General features: G+C 35.4%; 1 protein-coding gene across 6 annotated transcripts in view; it reads right to left on the bottom strand.

Annotated features, from left to right (window-relative positions):
- LOC129727257 (coronin-7) overlaps positions 1-20963 on the bottom strand; it is a 45906-nt gene that overhangs the window by 5549 nt on the left and 19394 nt on the right. For 4 of the 6 annotated variants that reach the window (XM_055684899.1, XM_055684908.1, XM_055684918.1 and 1 more), the window contains 10 exons: positions 9347-9912; positions 8735-9288; positions 8526-8678; positions 7769-8266; positions 7212-7511; positions 7102-7119; positions 6863-7044; positions 5905-6801; positions 5364-5845; positions 5164-5297 (listed from right to left, as the gene is read on the bottom strand). In XM_055684899.1, the coding sequence (XP_055540874.1) occupies positions 5164-5297; positions 5364-5845; positions 5905-6801; positions 6863-7044; positions 7102-7119; positions 7212-7511; positions 7769-8266; positions 8526-8678; positions 8735-9288; positions 9347-9842 (3714 nt within the window). In that variant the 5' untranslated portion in view covers positions 9843-9912. The remainder of the gene's footprint in view (positions 1-5163; positions 5298-5363; positions 5846-5904; positions 6802-6862; positions 7045-7101; positions 7120-7211; positions 7512-7768; positions 8267-8525; positions 8679-8734; positions 9289-9346; positions 9913-20963) is intronic. The other 2 variants (XM_055684938.1, XM_055684948.1) reach the window with 2 other exon arrangements.

Raw genomic sequence — 20963 nt, 5'->3', positions numbered from 1 at the left:
GGGTGTCCACGATGAAATTGCCACACCATTAAATTGCTCTAACTTTTTAACCGTGGGTAGAATTTATTGAAAATTTGAGTGGATTTAGTTCATAGTGCATTATTTACATCCTGCAAGTTTAAAGTCCCGTGATCAAAACTCGTGGAAATTGAGTCGAAAGAACAGCTCGTGCGTAATAAAATCTTGCGCATTCATCACGAGAGCAAGGATCTCTCGCATTGTTCCATCGCTAAAACGTTGGGCATCGCCAATTCCACGGTGTCGCGAGTGATTAAGCGGTTCGAGGAACGATTGACCACCGATCGGAAGCCCAGAAGTGAAGGAAAAAGTATTCCGTACAACACCAAAAATCACAACCGCGTAGTTGGGGCCTTCAACCGAAACCCGAACGCCTACGTTCGGGATGTGGCTAAAAAGCTGCAACCTAAGCCGAAGTTTTGTCCAGAAGGCCAAAACTAAGGCTGGGCTTCGAACGTTCAAGGTAAAAAAGGCCCCTAATCGCGACGAGAAGCAGAACAAGTCCGCCAAAACCCGTGCCAGGATGTTGTACCTCCACATGCTGACGAAAGTTGAATGCTGCATCATGGACGACGAAACATATGTGAAGGCCGACTTCAAACAGATCCCCGGCAACCTGTTTTTCACGGCCAAGGATAGGTCCAGCGTTCCGGAGCATGTCCGCACTCAGAAGATGTCCAAAATTGCGAAGAAACTCCTGGTTTGGCAGTCCATCTGCACGTGCGGGAAGCGGAGTGCATCTTTCGTGACCCAGGACACGATGAACGGACAGGTGTACATGAAAGAGTGCCTCCAGAAGCGGCTGCTTCCTCTCCTGAAGGCCCACAACGTCCCAGCAATCTTCTGGCCGGATTTGGCCTCATGCTAGTACTCCAAGAGAGTGCTGAAGTGGTAAGCGGACAATAAGGTCAATTTCGTGCCGAAAATGTTCAACCCTCTCAACACTCCGGAGCTCCGCCCCATCGAAAAGCGATTATGAAGCAGCACCTTCCTAAACAACCTAAGGTAGTGAAGACAGTCGAGGAACTGAAGAAAGTATGGGTTTACATGCAAAAAACGGTTTATTCACAGGTTGTGCACAATCTTATGGCCGGGGTTAAGGCCAAGGTGCGGGCATTTGCGTATGGACTGTAAATAAAATACGAGTAAAATGGTAAAATGAAGTATAATAGCTATTTTTCAATCCCTGAAAATTTGATGGCAATCGGATGAAAACTCGAATTTTGCGAATCAATTTTGTGTGTGGCAATTTCATCGTGGACACCCTTTATGGAACTGACAGATTGATGCGGTTTTGAAGCATCCGTCACCGGTTGCCTCTACGTGCGGATTACGGACGGATCATTATTGCGTGCAGTACGGAGCAGAAGTATCAGCGATTGGTCGGTGCATTGAAATCATTGTTTCATTCATTATTTATGTGGCATTCAGAAAGTCTCTCCAGTTCACTCGGTTATTGGCTGCCGTTCTCCAATCCCTGGACTTTGTGTACTCCTCGCCAGATCTCGCTCTACCTGGTCTACTAATCTTATCCGCTGCGCCCCTTGTCCTCTTCTTCCTACCAGATTCGAGTCAAACACCAGAATAATTGTCCGACATTCTTGCGACATGCCCTGCCCAGCGTGCCTGTCCAGCTTTAGCCACGCTTTTAAATATTGGGTTCGCCGTAGAGTTAAGCGAGCTCATGGTTCATCCTCCGCCTCCATGTTCCGTTCTCCTGCACGAAGCCAAAGATAGTCCTTAGTACCCGCCGTTCGAAAACTCCGGGCACTAGCAGGTCGTTCTCGAGCATCCTCTACGGTTCAATCCCGTAGAGAACAACCAGTCTCATGAGCGTTTTGTACAGGTTATACTTCGTACGGGGGCTTAGTCTGTTCGACCGCAATTTCTTGTTGAGCCCATAGTAGGCACGACTTCGGCTGATAATACGCCTCCGGATCTCACGGCTGGGATCAGTGTCCTCGGTAACCAGTGAGCCAAGATAGACAAACTCGTCGAACTCATCGCCGTCGTAATGCTTTTTCCAAGGTGTTGTCGTTCGGCTTCAGTTCCGCCGGCTACTGCGTTTTAGACTCTCTACTTTCCGTTTTAGTCTGCTGTACTGTTCTGCCACCGCCGCAGTTGTTCTGCCGACAATGTCCATATCATCAGCAAAGCAAACGAATTGACTGGATTTGTTGAATATCGTACCTCGCGTGTTCGCTCGATTCATTACACCTTGTAGCGCAATATTAAATAGCAGGCAGGAGAGACAACCACCCTGTCGAAACTCCCTATAGGATTAAATCCACCCAAAATCTGCACATCGCACTTCATCCCATCCACCGTTGTCTTTATCAGTCTGATCAGCTTTCCTGGAAAACCGTTTTCGTTCATGGCCTTCCATAGCTCTTTTCGGTCGATAGTGTCATACGCGGCTTTGAAATCGATAAATAGGTGGTGCGTGGGAGGTTCTGTATGCTCTAGAGGATCTGCCGTATGGTAAAGACGAAGCCGGTTTGATAACTTCCCCCAAATCTGTTGTCTAGCGGCGAGTCGTCGGAAAATGATTTAGGAAAGCACTTTGTTGGCGGGATTCAGGACGGTAATCGCACGATAGTTCCTACAGTCCAATTTGTCGCCTTTCTAACAGATAATCCAGAGGGCAGATAATCCCATCCTTCTACTCCTCCGAAAGCTGTTCTGTGTCCCAAATTCTTGCAATCAGCCGGTAGAAACAGGTGGCCAGCTTTTCCGGGCCCATCTTCATAAGCTCCACCTGGAGGCTATCCTTCCCAGCAGATTTGTTGTTTTTTTTGCAGCTGCTTGATGACATTCTTAGCTTCGTCTATCGTTGGGGCTGGCACGTCTTCTACGTTTGTCGCACCTTCGGGGTCGCTTTTTTCGCCACCTTAGTCCTCTGCCTGGGTACCATTCAGGTGTTCGTCGAAGTGCTACCTCCACCTTTTGGTTACCACATGATCGTCCGTCAGAATACTACTACAGTCGCCGTTCGATAACTGCAAGACTTTTAACTGCAACGCTTTTTAACTGCAAGACCGATAACTGCAACAACTTCGCAGTTATCGGACCGCAATCCGTCAAATTTGATGTCAAAGTCATATTTGACATTGAAGCGACAGATCTCGCGGGGGGATTCTAAATGCATTCGAAAATGAAAATTGTTGAATCTCTAGAAACATTTCAAAAAGACCCTTTAATTTCTCTAGATGTTTTTTTCAATTTCGTTTACTTGTTGTCTTTTGGAGATTAAAGATCTTCACTAACAATCAATAAAGCAAAATCACCATGAACCACAGTCCACTTTCCGTAATTATTATAAGAAAAATAAATCCTTTGTCAATTGTTTGGCTAGCTTTCACTACTCAGCGAGGCAGTGCATAGTAGATCACAAACAATATTTTGTGACCTAGCGTTGAATAGATTATTTTACGAACTGACAGGTGTCACGGATCCTGCTGACTTTGATGTTGCTTCTACTTGCGTTATGTCAGTGGTTCCGAGCTTTCTGTCAAAATTTCATTTTCATTGAGTTTTAGAAACGTCTCGTAAAATGGTCAATTGTAGTGATGAACTTTATCTTCACCCGAGTCTTCGCCTCATATTGGTTATGTTAAGTAGTTACTAAAACGCAATAAATTATGATGCGGAAATATGAATATCAAATTGATTAGGGGACGTTCAATAATTACGTAAGCATATTTTTCCACTTTTTCAACCACCCCTCCCTCCCTTGTAAGACTTCGTAAGATTTTTCAATACCCCCCCCCCCCCCCTAGTAATATCTTCCTGCCAGCATATAAAGATTTTTTTTAGATTTATCATCCTGAAGCAAGCACAATACTTCGTTTACTCTTCTGTTCTAAATTCGAGTTAATTTGTTCTTCCATAATTTTCTTTTTATGAATTTTACCGTTCACACTTTCATGAACATGATTATTTAAACAGCTGCATTAACAATGTTTTTCTTACGTAAGATAATCAATTCACCCCCCTTCCTCCCTTGTAAAATAGCGTAAGAAAATTGCAAAGCCCCCCTCCCCCTATTTGCTTACGTAATTATTGAACGGCCCCTCAATCGAAAAGCTTGCCTATTTTAGTTTTCTGCTATTTGTTGCCACTATTCCATTCAAAAAAATACATATCGACATCATTGAAAACAAAAATGGTAGTGACGGCCCCCCTCTAAATTTTGGCATGTGTCAAGTGTTGCAGTTATCGAACGGCATTCGATAACTGCAATGTAAACATGTTGCAGTTATCGAACGGCGACTGTATCTTTATCTCAGCTATTTCGGCTCGCGGCACAAAGCCTCTCCGGGATGCGTTGAGATTCTGGTAGAACTTGCCTGAGAATGATGCATGATGCGTTGCCTGAGAATGATGCAGCTGTTTCAGCCCTGCAAATTCCTCCTCCTCCAGGCGGCGCTTGTCCTCCCGGAAGATTTAAGTTTGAGGTATTGAGCGATAACTGGACAACCGGAAGTTTTCCCTCGGAATCCCCGTTCATTAGGAGGCTAACCGGGTCATGTTGCATCCAAAGTCGTACGTACTGCCAACACGCGCCCGAATATAGCCATCGACTTCCATTTTCGGGGGGCGTGTCACCAAACTAATATCGGCGGACTGGATCAAAGCGAAATGGATGCATCGTTACATGAAGATTACGGCAGATCACGTGCTACACTTGCATGGCGGTGACAAGCTTCACCTGGAGTGCTTCGTCGACGTAGACTGTGCTATTGCAGTTGAACACTAGCTGCATTTTTAAGTACCATGCCGGAGGAGGAAGCAAGATGCAGACATGCGCATCCATTTTCAGCACCGAAGCGGTACATCGCACTGGAAGAATGCTTTTGCTGGACGATCTGAGCTATTGTTGTCAACGAGAGGAATCAGAGCTGCATTGCACTTGCAAAATGGGACAAGACCTCAAAGAAATCAAAGCATATCGATACCGTGTATTCAGGACTGGAAATAGGGCTGCGGGTAACCTGTAGGGGTCCCCTTTCTAGTTTAGTCAAAATTTCAATAAAGGGATATGTCTAACATAAGTATAATTTTAACGAAGACTATAGAAGGTTTGTGCTAATTATTTGATAACTAGCGACAGTTCCAAAAAAAATATCTCTTGTGTCAACTTACCTCATCCTGTTTGGATCGCACCAGGTCCGCACTCCATGCCTTATTCAACTGGGTTTGCTGACCGATTATTTGATTGATGTTATCACTCTTCTTTACCGGCGTCGGTGTCGTAACCGTTGGTTGGATGGACGATACTGTTAATATAACATGACATAAATTAGTACAGGTTTTCAGCCAAATTCGGTTGCTTCAAAACTTACAAGTATCCATTCCTTCTGGCTGAAGACTAACACGAGTGGCGGTTTTATCCCGCCCAGCAAACCATTCCGCCGAACTGAGCGTCGGTTCCCACATAACCCTGGTCGGTGGGAACAGATCATCTTGGAACAACTCACTTTTGATGCGTGGCACGGTGAAGCTTAACGGTTCGATCGTACCGTTAGTCAGCCTTTGTGCTTTGGCAAATTCAACCGATGCGACGTCGCACTGGTTTTTGGGAAGGAAACTGAGTCCCTGTGTCAGAGTAGGACACCGATGGTGTGACAGTGGGCAGATGAAAGGTGACTCCTCGGTAATTTCGAAACAGTATATGGTAGAATCGCCCCTGCCTGTAGCGAAAAGGGTAGAGCTGTCTTCATCGTAGAATGGCATTAGTATAGCTGGAGAAACGTCAAGCCCCACCATCCCGAGAGGGGCATTGAGGTCCGTAGCTTTGTACACGTAAATCTGACGCTCGGAAACTCTGCCAATGTAATTCCAAATTATGAATATGTTTGTCAATATCGAACCAAAAGAACATACTTATCAAATCCTGTAACAACAATGTACTCTCCATCGATGGCCCACACTAATCGGGCACCACGTGTTCCGACGGGTCCATTACCTTCTCGGATAGGATTTTCGGATTTTCTCGGATTGTACACACGAATTTTTCCATCTTTTGACACTGTCGCACCGAGCGTCCCACAGGGACTCCACGCGAAGCTAAATATTTGATCCGTATGACCCTTCAAGCAATACTTTTCCGCCAATGTTTCCAAATCCCAAACCTTTAACGTCATATCGTAGCTAGCCGTAAGGAAGACATTTTTCGCTAAAGGATGATATCTAATAATGTAAATTTTGTCCGAATGTGCCACCAATTCTTTCTCTGGTTCGTTAGTTGGTTCCGTTAGGCCACCATCCGGAATGGCCCATATCTTGACGAGACCATCATCGCAAGCAACCGCCAACCGTTTGTTATCGAATGGATCCCACTGAAAATCCATTATATTATTTCCGTTGACTAACGAAGGAATGACACCATCCGGAAGCCGTCCCGGTTTGCTTAGCTCAAATATTGCAATTTTTCCACCCGCGCCAGAGATCGGCACAGCAACACGCTCCGAGTTCGCCTGGAAACCATCACATTCGCCCGGTATTTGGCGGCTTAGGTTGCGAATATTCTCGATGTGTGTCGACTTGTGACCCGGTGTACCCTTCAAATGGCGGAATTTAGATACCCGACCAAACACCGTTGACGTCCGCTTAGAAGTCGAGTTTGCCGAATTATTGCTGTTGTTTCGTTTGGCGATGTCTGCTGGTAGGTTTTCCTTAGACAGATCACTTCGGTTGCGAGTGAACTCTACGCTAGCCGGCGGTGGCATCGCTTCTTCGTCGGTTTTTTGTTCTCCGCGAGACTTCAGTGAATCGCGACGTCTGTGAGGAATTGATGCACTTTTAGAATATTTATAGTAAGATTTAACGGATATTACATTACCTCAGAGGAACGGGTGAGGCTGGTTTCTCTTCCTGAACGCTTTGTGATCGGTTCTCGTACAAACGGCGTCGCTCAGCAATACTGGTGCGTTGACCGCTGAATCGCTCGAATTGGTTCGCTTTGTCATCCGAAGCAGCGTCAAACTGATCTTCAGATACTGGAGATACCCTTGATTCGAAAATCTGCGATAAAAACACATTAGTAGAGCTTCTGATGAAGTTAAGTTAGTTGTTAGTAACCTTTTCACGATCCCCAGACTACAGTACAGAAAAATAGTGTTTGCATTAGGAAAGAGAGAGTTTAGTTAGCATGCGTTAGTTCTGCTGTTTGACAAAAAGCTGATAGTTACCTTTCTTCGTTCGGCAGTGGAAATGATACGCGGTTTTTCTTCCTCGCTAGGGACTTTTGATCGCAGTGGCACCTCATCAGTTACCTCCGATGTCGGATCCAATTCTTTACAATTGCCATTCTCGTGAGTCTCCTCAACACTTCCGTTCGAGCCAAGACTGTTCTCCTGTGTGTTATCATTCGAGTCTTTCAATGATTCTCCGTTCTCAGAACCTGGAGCTTGAGGTACATTGAACACTTTGTCGAAGGAGAAGTCACCGGATGAGCCTGTGCTGCAGAACGGTTTAGGTCCAAGACGGGGCTGAAAAATTCAATTTGTACTAGTGATTAACTACACTCCACAAAAGCATCACGTGATGTGACATCTACTAGGTACGCTTGAAGGTCAAAATTATACTAATAAATCGTACAAAGAGCTAACAGAAGTGATCGTGCACTACAACCAACCGAAAAAGTGTGCGGAAATCTAAAATCAACGACACCAAAATTACACCAAACACGCGGGAGTGAACCAACCAAAAACAACAACAGAAAACTCCAACTGCTCATGTGTCAAACCTTATATCCGGTAGCAGTTGTCCTGGGTCTAGCAACTGGTCGAGGCGCAGGAACAACAGGCACTTCCTCGCTGCACGACGAAAGTTGATCGGATACTGAATTATTGCGGGAAGTTCTTGGCATCGGTTTTGGAGGCGTCACTTCACCCGGTTGATCCAATTCTTCAACGCATTCCGGATCGTCGTCACTCAATTTATTCAAATGATTCCCGTTACTTTCGCTTTCATAGCATAACTTCGGATCTATCAATATGTTGGCATTCTCGTTATTTTTGCTTTCCTTTGCTGAGGTGACCTCTTTGAAGCGTTGCTCGAACTCACTCTTCTCACTGTGAGATTGTTGTTCCATCTTTTTGATTTTATCCTTGATCGGAACGAATGCCGGTTTGACGATTGACGCTTTGTCTATTTTATCTGCCGTGCAGCAGATCGTGGTCGGAGCATTCTTGGACTTGTTTGCAATATTTTTAACCACTTCAGTCAGGTTACCTCTCAAGATCTAGTGCCGGGTGTCGGAGGAAAAGTTGAAACCGATACCAGCGATTTTTTTTTTTTTTTTTTTTTTTGTTAATTGAAATATACGAACGGGAAAGAGCCAGCAATAGAATATATAGAGGAGAGAAACGGTAGAAACAGAAATGAGACACAAAACGTACACAGTCGAAAAGATAGATGATCAATTGTAGCGTTACTTGGAAGGTGAATGGTATTTTAATATTGAGACGACTAGCGGGCAGCATTTTGATTATAAAACTTACAATGATTGGCTGATCGCCCAGTTCTCGTTTCGCCGGATCCAGGCTAATTTTTGGGACGTCCAGGTTTGTCCCCTTGAGCCATTGGGTCGCCGTTAATTCGGTTTTGAATCCGTTTGTGTCCGGGTAAAGGTCACCATGGAAGTCACGGTAAGACTGAAATATGAACAAATTAGTTCTTGGTGCTAAGAGAACACAGATTAACAACTCACCTTTCGTGGCACCTGGTACATTATCGGAATCACCGAATTGGAGGTCAACTGCATGATACGGTTCACTTCGCCTTCCATCACACGTAGTGCTCGCTTAGGCACGAGACAAGCGCCCTTAGTTTGCTCTCCGGAGTGTCGGATTCCCTCGATCAGATAGGGATCCTTGTCCGTAACCTCCAGATAGGAAATCGTAGTATCGCCTTTACCCGCCAAGAACAACATGTTCGTATCCGGATCGTAAAGTGGCATCAGTATTCCGGTTGAACAGTCCAACTCCATGGTTTTCTCCGGTGCGGAAAAGTTTCGCAAGTCTCGAATAATAACCTGCCGCAGCCGTCCAGCATCGAACCCGGTGGTTAGAATACGATCCTGACCTCCGAGCCAGACAACGCGAGAATCTTTAATGCTTTGATGACTTTCGGCGATCATTGTAATTGGTGCTTCCGCTCGTGGATCCAGAATCCGAACCATCTTGTCCTTGCAGCTGGTTGCGCAGATTTTCCCATCCTGTTTCCAACTAAGCGACTGGATCACCTCGGGATGTTGGTTGTTCGCTGTTTCCAATAATAACTTAATTTAACAAGCGTATGATCACAACGAATGCATACTTACAAAAAGACTCTTGTTGGCAAGTTAAATCCCACAAACTAACGGATCCCACAGCCGTTGAATACAGAAGGCAGTCTGCCGTCGGATGAAAACCCACTGTTTCCACCCTTCGTTGTTTGGTGGAGAAGGTACATTCCGGATTCGAGATGGAGTTCTCCAGCCCTTTCTCCGGGATGTGCCACACCTTGACCAGACAGTCCTGGGAGCCAGTCGCGAGCAATCCATCGTGGAATGGCGAGAAATCCAGATAGGTTACCGTATCGGAATGCGCATGCAGCAGCGGCATGGTTTTGCTCTTCCGTCCACAATCATCGATGGGCAGCACGGCAACACTGGAGCCGACGTGTTCCCAATTGAAGGCAATAAATGCGGCGGATGCGGCGATGTTATTACCGTACGTTTGGTACGAACCCACACAAATGTCCCGGATGCATACCTCCGGCTTCGGTACGATCGGGGCTGCGTTCTTGTACTTGGATGCCTTAAATCGCCATGCCATGCTTCTTCGGCTCCAACGGTGCTGGTGAGCTCTCGGGTGCAGCGATGTTTTTCTGGGGGTGTCCGGAATTCTGAAACGAGAATAAACATTTTTGAATTTACTAAATGCTTGACGATAAGCCATTTTTGAAGAAGTTTAAATATTTTAAATACAATAAAGGTATAGAATCAAAGCACTTATTTCTGATTACCTCTGAACATTATTATTCGCTTATTTGATTCTTCTAAGCTCAACAGAAGTTTATTGAGCACATTTCGTTATGCAGAAATGTCGCAAAAAATAATTGATTTGCATAATATGGCAGGCTACCTGCACTCAACAACAGTCTTTACCATAATTAAATAGCATTTTACAACACAATGCAATTCTAGCCACGGCTGTCATTGGGTTAAAGCCTGATGAATAGAAGTACGTAAGCCAGACACCCGAATGTGTGTTTACTTATAAGCTAAACTTAGAAACTAAGACACGTTACGATGTGTCTACAGATTATCCTACTAATCTTATTAGAGGTTGCATTCCTTAAGAAATTTAGGTTCAATTTTACAAGAAGAAGGATAGACTAGGTATTATGAAAATTACACACGTCGTAATCTAGTTCCAGCTCGTACGATTTCACGTTTCGCTGTCTGGGATAGCTATTAGACATTAATTATAATTTTCACTGGTCTAGAAGAAAAATTGCTTCAAATATCACATATCCCATTGTGTTGTTTAACATATAAAGTTTTGCGAATAAAATATTGCATTAAACTTGAAGCTACACCTTTCCCCTTGGAGTAACCGAAAATTTGATTTAATCGCGATATTTTAGTTTAGTATCGATTAATAAGAAATGCGTAGGGTATTTATTCACAAAATAATTTTTTTTTTGCTGATTCTTGATGGGCTAAATGATTGAACACGATAAAATTGTAAATAGTGCAACTCAATCTAAATACTTCCAGTACATACAATTCCAGTACAAATATGTTCCGTATCGAGGTGATATCCAGAGGCCAGCATCCGATCTCAAATCAACTTCAGATGCCATTTTCTGGGGTCAAAAAAGGCCCTGTTATTCGAAAGGAATGATTGTATTGATTTCAGATTTGACGGATCTCACACCAACTCGGCTTTGGGTACAAATTCACTGAAACTTTGTAGATGTGTAGGCGTTACTAAGCAACTAAGCAACTTTACGTACTTCATTTACGGAAATTTCTCTGCCAGCCAAAATAAAAGGATAAAAGGAATGCTTCGCCACCCCGAGCATCGGTTCATCATGGACGTGCGGCTCAAACAGCATCTGGCATCCTGCGATTTAATATTAAATGCTCTTCCTACAAAGCTACACCTACGGTTGTAGCCCGACAGAGAAAGATTACGGACTGATTTTACTTCAACGACTTCAGTGCGAAACAAAAGACAAGAATTGAAACAAGGAATTTACTAACGTTAGCTTAGCAGGAAAAGCTGGCTCCAAATCCTGAGACTGAGCGAAGTTCTTTATTCGAATTAAATTTTTATTTTTAACAACGGCTTTTACCCGTTAACATTCAAGTTCATTAAGCAGACAATGTGTGAAGTAGGGAAAGCGAAAAATAAGCAAACTGGAAATATGGTACAGATTTGAAAAAACCACCATGTCAAAACACCATTCCGGAGGCAGGGAGATTGCGGGTTCAAGTCCCGTCGGGATGCGGTATATTATTATTATTATTATTATTATTATAATTATTATTATTATTATTATTATTATTATTATTATTATTATTATTATTATTATTATTATTATTATTATTATTATTATTATTATTATTATTATTATTATTATTATTATTATTATTATTATTATTATTATTATTATTATTATTATTATTATTATTATTATTATTATTATTATTATTATTATTATTATTATTATTATTATTATTATTATTATTATTATTATTATTATTATTATTATTATTATTATTATTATTATTATTATTATTATTATTATTATTATTATTATTATTATTATTATTATTATTATTATTATTATTATTATTATTATTATTATTATTATTATTATCATTATTATTATTATTATTATTATTATTATTATTATTATTATTATTATTATTATTATTATTATTATTATTATTATTATTATTATTATTATTATTATTATTATTATTATTATTATTATTATTATTATTATTATTATTATTATTATTATTATTATTATTATTATTATAATTATTATTATTATTATTATTATTATTATTATTATTATTATTATTATTATTATTATTATTATTATTATTATTATTATTATTATTATTATTATTATTATTATTATTATTATCATTATTATTATTATTATTATTATTATTATTATTATTATTATTATTATTATTATTATTATTATTATTATTATTATTATTATTATTATTATTATTATTATTATTATTATTATTATTATTATTATTATTATTATTATTATTATTATTATTATTATTATTATTATTATTATTATTATTATTATTATTATTATTATTATTATTATTATTATTATTATTATTATTATTATTATTATTATTATTATTATTATTATTATTATTATTATTATTATTATTATTATTATTATTATTATTATTATTATTATTATTATTATTATTATTATTATTATTATTATTATTATTATTATTATTATTATTATTATTATTATTATTATTATTATTATTATTATTATTATTATTATTATTATTATTATTATTATTATTATTATTATTATTATTATTATTATTATTATTATTATTATTATTATTATTATTATTATTATTATTATTATTATTATTATTATTATTATTATTATTATTATTATTATTATTATTATTATTATTATTATTATTATTATTATTATTATTATTATTATTATTATTATTATTATTATTATTATTATTATTATTATTATTATTATTATTATTATTATTATTATTATTATTATTATTATTATTATTATTATTATTATTATTATTATTATTATTATTATTATTATTATTATTATTATTATTATTATTATTATTATTATTATTATTATTATTATTATTATTATTATTATTATTATTATTATTATTATTATTATTATTATTATTATTATTATTATTATTATTATTATTATTATTATTATTATTATTATTATTATTATTATTATTATTATTATTATTATTATTATTATTATTATTATTATTATTATTATTATTATTATTATTATTATTATTATTATTATTATTATTATTATTATTATTATTATTATTATTATTATTATTATTATTATTATTATTATTATTATTATTATTATTATTATTATTATTATTATTATTATTATTATTATTATTATTATTATTATTATTATTATTATTATTATTATTATTATTATTATTATTATTATTATTATTATTATTATTATTATTATTATTATTATTATTATTATTATTATTATTATTATTATTATTATTATTATTATTATTATTATTATTATTATTATTATTATTATTATTATTATTATTATTATTATTATTATTATTATTATTATTATTATTATTATTATTATTATTATTATTATTATTATTATTATTATTATTATTATTATTATTATTATTATTATTATTATTATTATTATTATTATTATTATTATTATTATTATTATTATTATTATTATTATTATTATTATTATTATTATTATTATTATTATTATTATTATTATTATTATTATTATTATTATTATTATTATTATTATTATTATTATTATTATTATTATTATTATTATTATTATTATTATTATTATTATTATTATTATTATTATTATTATTATTATTATTATTATTATTATTATTATTATTATTATTATTATTATTATTATTATTATTATTATTATTATTATTATTATTATTATTATTATTATTATTATTATTATTATTATTATTATTATTATTATTATTATTATTATTATTATTATTATTATTATTATTATTATTATTATTATTATTATTATTATTATTATTATTATTATTATTATTATTATTATTATTATTATTATTATTATTATTATTATTATTATTATTATTATTATTATTATTATTATTATTATTATTATTATTATTATTATTATTATTATTATTATTATTATTATTATTATTATTATTATTATTATTATTATTATTATTATTATTATTATTATTATTATTATTATTATTATTATTATTATTATTATTATTATTATTATTATTATTATTATTATTATTATTATTATTATTATTATTATTATTATTATTATTATTATTATTATTATTATTATTATTATTATTATTATTATTATTATTATTATTATTATTATTATTATTATTATTATTATTATTATTATTATTATTATTATTATTATTATTATTATTATTATTATTATTATTATTATTATTATTATTATTATTATTATTATTATTATTATTATTATTATTATTATTATTATTATTATTATTATTATTATTATTATTATTATTATTATTATTATTATTATTATTATTATTATTATTATTATTATTATTATTATTATTATTATTATTATTATTATTATTATTATTATTATTATTATTATTATTATTATTATTATTATTATTATTATTATTATTATTATTATTATTATTATTATTATTATTATTATTATTATTATTATTATTATTATTATTATTATTATTATTATTATTATTATTATTATTATTATTATTATTATTATTATTATTATTATTATTATTATTATTATTATTATTATTATTATTATTATTATTATTATTATTATTATTATTATTATTATTATTATTATTATTATTATTATTATTATTATTATTATTATTATTATTATTATTATTATTATTATTATTATTATTATTATTATTATTATTATTATTATTATTATTATTATTATTATTATTATTATTATTATTATTATTATTATTATTATTATTATTATTATTATTATTATTATTATTATTATTATTATTATTATTATTATTATTATTATTATTATTATTATTATTATTATTATTATTATTATTATTATTATTATTATTATTATTATTATTATTATTATTATTATTATTATTATTATTATTATTATTATTATTATTATTATTATTATTATTATTATTATTATTATTATTATTATTATTATTATTATTATTATTATTATTATTATTATTATTATTATTATTATTATTATTATTATTATTATTATTATTATTATTATTATTATTATTATTATTATTATTATTATTATTATTATTATTATTATTATTATTATTATTATTATTATTATTATTATTATTATTATTATTATTATTATTATTATTATTATTATTATTATTATTATTATTATTATTATTATTATTATTATTATTATTATTATTATTATTATTATTATTATTATTATTATTATTATTATTATTATTATTATTATTATTATTATTATTATTATTATTATTATTATTATTATTATTATTATTATTATTATTATTATTATTATTATTATTATTATTATTATTATTATTATTATTATTATTATTATTATTATTATTATTATTATTATTATTATTATTATTATTATTATTATTATTATTATTATTATTATTATTATTATTATTATTATTATTATTATTATTATTATTATTATTATTATTATTATTATTATTATTATTATTATTATTATTATTATTATTATTATTATTATTATTATTATTATTATTATTATTATTATTATTATTATTATTATTATTATTATTATTATTATTATTATTATTATTATTATTATTATTATTATTATTATTATTATTATTATTATTATTATTATTATTATTATTATTATTATTATTATTATTATTATTATTATTATTATTATTATTATTATTATTATTATTATTATTATTATTATTATTATTATTATTATTATTATTATTATTATTATTATTATTATTATTATTATTATTATTATTATTATTATTATTATTATTATTATTATTATTATTATTATTATTATTATTATTATTATTATTATTATTATTATTATTATTATTATTATTATTATTATTATTATTATTATTATTATTATTATTATTTTTATTATTATTATTATTATTATTATTATTATTATTATTATTATTATTATTATTCAGTTCGGGATAAGGTTGCTTATAAAACAATCGTGTGCGTACTTATCTCCAATTTCGCGATATTAGATTGTTCTCGCAGGTATAATCGATCAAATAGTCATTGAGTTGCTAATTGGTTACCAATAGTTAATGCTTCTTACGAAAGTCCGCTGAAAATCGCTAGAAAATAGCAGAAACAGTGTGAAAAGTGTGTGCCACAGCCGGTACAGCAGCTGCTGTAACCGTCATCGCGGCGGATAAACAGTGCGATTTAAATAATTTATTGTGAAAATTTTCATGCTCGAAAAGCCATCTGCTGACTAATTCATTGATACTTATGATATTTTAAAGTGAAAATCGCTTCATACCAAAGCAGAAAAACCGATAGAAGTGTGTCAAAGAGCGATATTAGTACTAATTCGTTCAGCTGTAGTGTATTGTTTACACCGGTATCGCCAGCGCAGGCATTGTTCATTGTGTACACACTGCACGCGGTTCATTAATTCTTCGGTTGTACGTGACCCGAGTGGCAAGCGATACTCGGCAAAAGAAAAAGATATTTTAAACAAAGATCAGAAAAGTTTCTCGAACATACGAAATCGCACGGATAGCGTGCATAAGTGGTTGTGTGTATTGGGTGCGTGCATCAAACCCACCTGGAGTGTGGAAAAACGTTCACTACGCGGAAAACCCAACTATATCGGTAGCTTGTCGCCAACTTGTTGTGAGTAAAGACGACACGGATCGAATCGAAAAAAGGGTATGTGTGGTGGATTTGCGTAGGCAATTCACCTAGAAGTGTGTCACTGCTCGTCTTAACGTTGAGAAAACAGAAGGTAGGAAAATCCTTTTTCTATTTTTTCGTATCTGGGTTTAACAACGGGTGACCGTTGTTACTTGTCTTCGGACTTACTTCCAACGTTCTGTGGTCTGTGTGAGTGTGCGTGAGGAGTAGGACAGTTGGGCGGCTATGGCCGCCACCAGTAGCGGCGATCCTGGAGGATCAGCCAAAGGTAGAAGGCTACCGGTGTTTATGGACCCGACGAACGTATTTGGTCAACTGACATATCTGCAGTTAATTGGAAAAGATGATACCCCTTTGCCAAAAAATCCGTTTGTAATCGGTAAATCTGTAGAACAGTTTCTTGGAGGATCAATCGAAGGCGCAACATCGGAAGCCCAAGGAACCCGTTACACATTGAAAGTTCGCAATCCTACTCAGGTAGAGAAACTGTTGTCGATGACCATGTTGCTCGATGGTACCGAAATCGTCATCCAACCTCATCCAAGCCTGAATATTAGTCGATGTGTAATCTCGTGCTTTGACCTCATCCCCTTGGGAGAAGAAGAAATCCTGTGTGGTCTACAGAGTCAAGGTTTTATAAAGGTACAACGAATTACACGTAACGAAAATGGGGAACGGGTAAATACAGCTGCTCTTATTCTGACGTATAATAAATGTTCGTATCCATCCCACGTCAAAATCGGTCTTCTACGTATCGCCACGCGACCATACTACCCGAATCCTCTGCTGTGTTACAACTGTTTCTGCTTCGGTCATCCTCGTATGCGCTGCCCCGGCCCACAGCGTTGCCGCCGCTGCTCTGGGGAGTACCATGGCGAAGAATGTGGGAAAACAGCTCACTGTCACAACTGCAACGATACACACTCTCCCTCCAGTCGCGAATGCCCCCTATATCAAAAAGAGAAGGCAGTTATCAAACTCAAGGTAGACCACAATCTATCATACCCCGAAGCACGGAAAAGAATTGGGAATGACGTAGGTAGTTATGCCGCTGCAATAAACCAACAAAATAAAGATCGGTTGATGCTGGATAAACTCGAAAAACAGATGAAGGAGAAAGACATACAGATTGCCCAATTATTAGACTCGACGAAGAAAAAAGACGAGCAAATTGAAAAGATGATGACTTACATTAAAAATATAAGAACACAACATACAACTGCATTTACAGAAAACCACCAACCGAAAACACAGCTAGAAAAACCGCAAACGAATATCCAACCACCAAGAAACTTGCGAGCGACACAAATAACAGCAACTAACATACAGCTTAGAAACCGACCCCCGTCATCGCTAAGACCGAAGCGTGGTGAAGCCAGCAAAAAATCTAAACGTAATACGAACAGCGAAAACGTACATATAGATATTTCTCCCGACCGACAAAGCCCGCCTTTAAAGAAAACGAACACAGCAGAAGAAACAGAAAGCGCTGATGAAGTGGAACTAAGTGACGAATGTGAGATCGACGAAACGCCCCCTAGCCAGCACATTCGACGATCTTCTCTCCTCTGACCGTTCAACGACCACCATCACCAACTCCACCAGCGAAACGAATAACCGAAATACTCGACTTGGAGGGTGGGAAAGTGTAGTACCTCCTCAACTCTCAGAAATAGGAGCGCACCAGGCTGGAGGATCTGTCCGGGACGTCTCACCCCAACCCGTTGATAGAGAATCCCCCTGTGCGGTCGGCATTGGAACGAACAGCCTAACTACAGAACTTCCTCGCAACATATCGCACACAAACACGCCACTCAACAACAACACACACACAATATGGAAAATGCCAACACTACAGTCGTCGTCATACTACACACAACATATCGCACAGCGAACGAGCGACAATCGACGAGGGGAGGGAGAGCATGGAGTAACCTCCCCCCTTCCAACTATGGAAGTGGATATCCGGGGAAAAGAGAGTGGGACCAGTCACGAATGTCTTGCACCCTCTAGCTTTTCCTGGAATCCGGTCGACAGCCGAAGAGAAACGCAAACGATACCACGTAGAACATCTATCTGCTCGTCAACAACCCTATCGCCTCCTCCAAAATCAAATCGTGGCAAAACTTTCGCCCTTCAATGGAACATACGAGGCCTGCGTCACAACGTGAACGAACTTAAACAGCTCATTGCCGAATACGAACCAAGTGTAGTGGCTCTACAGGAAACGAAGGCTGACAACCGAATCATTGCTGCGGACTTCGTTGGTAAGGGCTACACGCTGCTACTGAAAACAGGCTGTCGCAACCGCTGGCAACATGGAGTTGGTCTTGCGATTCGAGATGGTGTACCTTTCGAGAGGCTCGCAACTGACTGTGAATTACAAATCATCGCTGTACGTGTCTTTTTACCAGTACCTGTCACTGTAGTATCTGTATACATCCCCCCGAGCCAGCAAGACTGCAGCACTGCTTTAAACAGTCTGCTCGAACAGTTAACCGATCCCATTTTGTTACTAGGTGACTTCAACGCACACCATCTCGCGTGGGGTTCAAACACATCTAATGCTCTTGGTCGATGGTTAGCCGAAGAAACGCTATCTAGAAACCTCATCGTGCTGAATAATGGCACACACACACGTATTGATCCAGTCACTGGATCCACGTCTGCGATTGATCTAACCATCTGCTCCGAATCAATAGCCTCGAAATTCGATTGGCGTGTACTTCCGGATACGCACAATAGTGACCATTTTCCGATTACAGTTTCAACAACCAATTGGTCGCAATCATACACAAAACGGCGTAAATGGCAATACGACAATGCAAACTGGCAGTTGTATGAACATCTGACTGCCAACTCCATCCGCCCCGGTGAGGAAATCGATGTAGAGTCGTTTACCCAGAGAATAATTGCAGCGGCTACAGCGTGTATTCCACGTACAAGCGGAAAGAGCGGGCCAAAATCCGTGCCTTGGTGGTGCCCTGAAATAGAGACAGTGATTAAACGGAGAAGAAAAACACTACGTGCGCTACGGCGATTAGAAAACTCCGATCCAAGAAAAGCGGAAGCACTAAAAGAATTCCAGGAGGCACGAGCAATAGCGAGAAAAGCGATTCTACAAGCTAAACAAACGTCATGGGAGGGACTCATCGAGAAGATTGCACCAAATAGTACTTCTTCTGAACTGTGGCAAAAAACAAATGCACTGCGTGGCAAACGCTATAACCGAAAAATGGTGATGGAATTAGGAACTGGCTTCACCGACGATCCATCAACGATAGCGGAAGAATTAGCGCAGCACTACGAGGAGAGGTCTGCTACCTCATCGTATTCCCTTTCCTTTCGAAAAATAAAAGAGAAGGCGGAGAAAAACCACATCGAAACATCTAATGACACGGAGGACTTGTATAACAGCGACTTCTCACTAACCGAACTTTTGTGGGCACTCGACAAAGGGCGTAGTATGTCGACCGGCCCTGACAACATCGGGTATCCCATGATTCAGCGACTCCCGTTCTCCGTTAAATCAGCTTTGCTGGAGCTCCTAAACAGAGTGTGGCGAAATAGTGAGTTTCCTATTAGCTGGCGGACCGGCACTATCGTACCCATCCCAAAACCGAACACGCATGACTCGGGTCCCGCAGCTTTCCGACCTATTACGCTGACAAGCTGCTTGGCAAAAATATTTGAGCGAATGGTGAATCGTCGTTTAACCACCGAACTCGAACAAAAAAATTGCCTCGATAGGCGACAACACGCATTCCGTGCCGGATGCGGCACAGATACATACTTTGCAGAGCTGGAGAGATCACTGCCAAACAACGATGAACACTGTCTGATGGCATCTCTAGACCTATCCAAAGCCTATGACACCACATGGCGATACGGCATCCTGCGTACGCTGAAAAAATGGCGGATCCGAGGACGAATGCTGAATATGATGCGAAGCTTTTTATCTCAAAGGTCATTCCAAGTAACCGTAGAAGGACAGCTGTCCCGTGTACATAACCTAGAAAATGGAGTTCCCCAGGGCTCGGTGTTATCTGTTACGCTGTTTCTCGTTGCTATGCAACCCGTCTTCCGAGTAATACCTTCTGGGGTCACTGTTCTCTTGTACGCAGACGATATCCTGCTCGTGGTGAAAGCGCATAAAGACCGGCCATTATACAGGAAGTTGCAAGCAGCTGTGAAAGCCGTCGATAAATGGGC

Source organism: Wyeomyia smithii, chromosome 1 (assembly GCF_029784165.1).
Source record: "Wyeomyia smithii strain HCP4-BCI-WySm-NY-G18 chromosome 1, ASM2978416v1, whole genome shotgun sequence".
Classification (NCBI taxonomy): domain Eukaryota; kingdom Metazoa; phylum Arthropoda; class Insecta; order Diptera; family Culicidae; genus Wyeomyia; species Wyeomyia smithii.
This window is presented reverse-complemented; position numbering and strand designations above follow the sequence as displayed.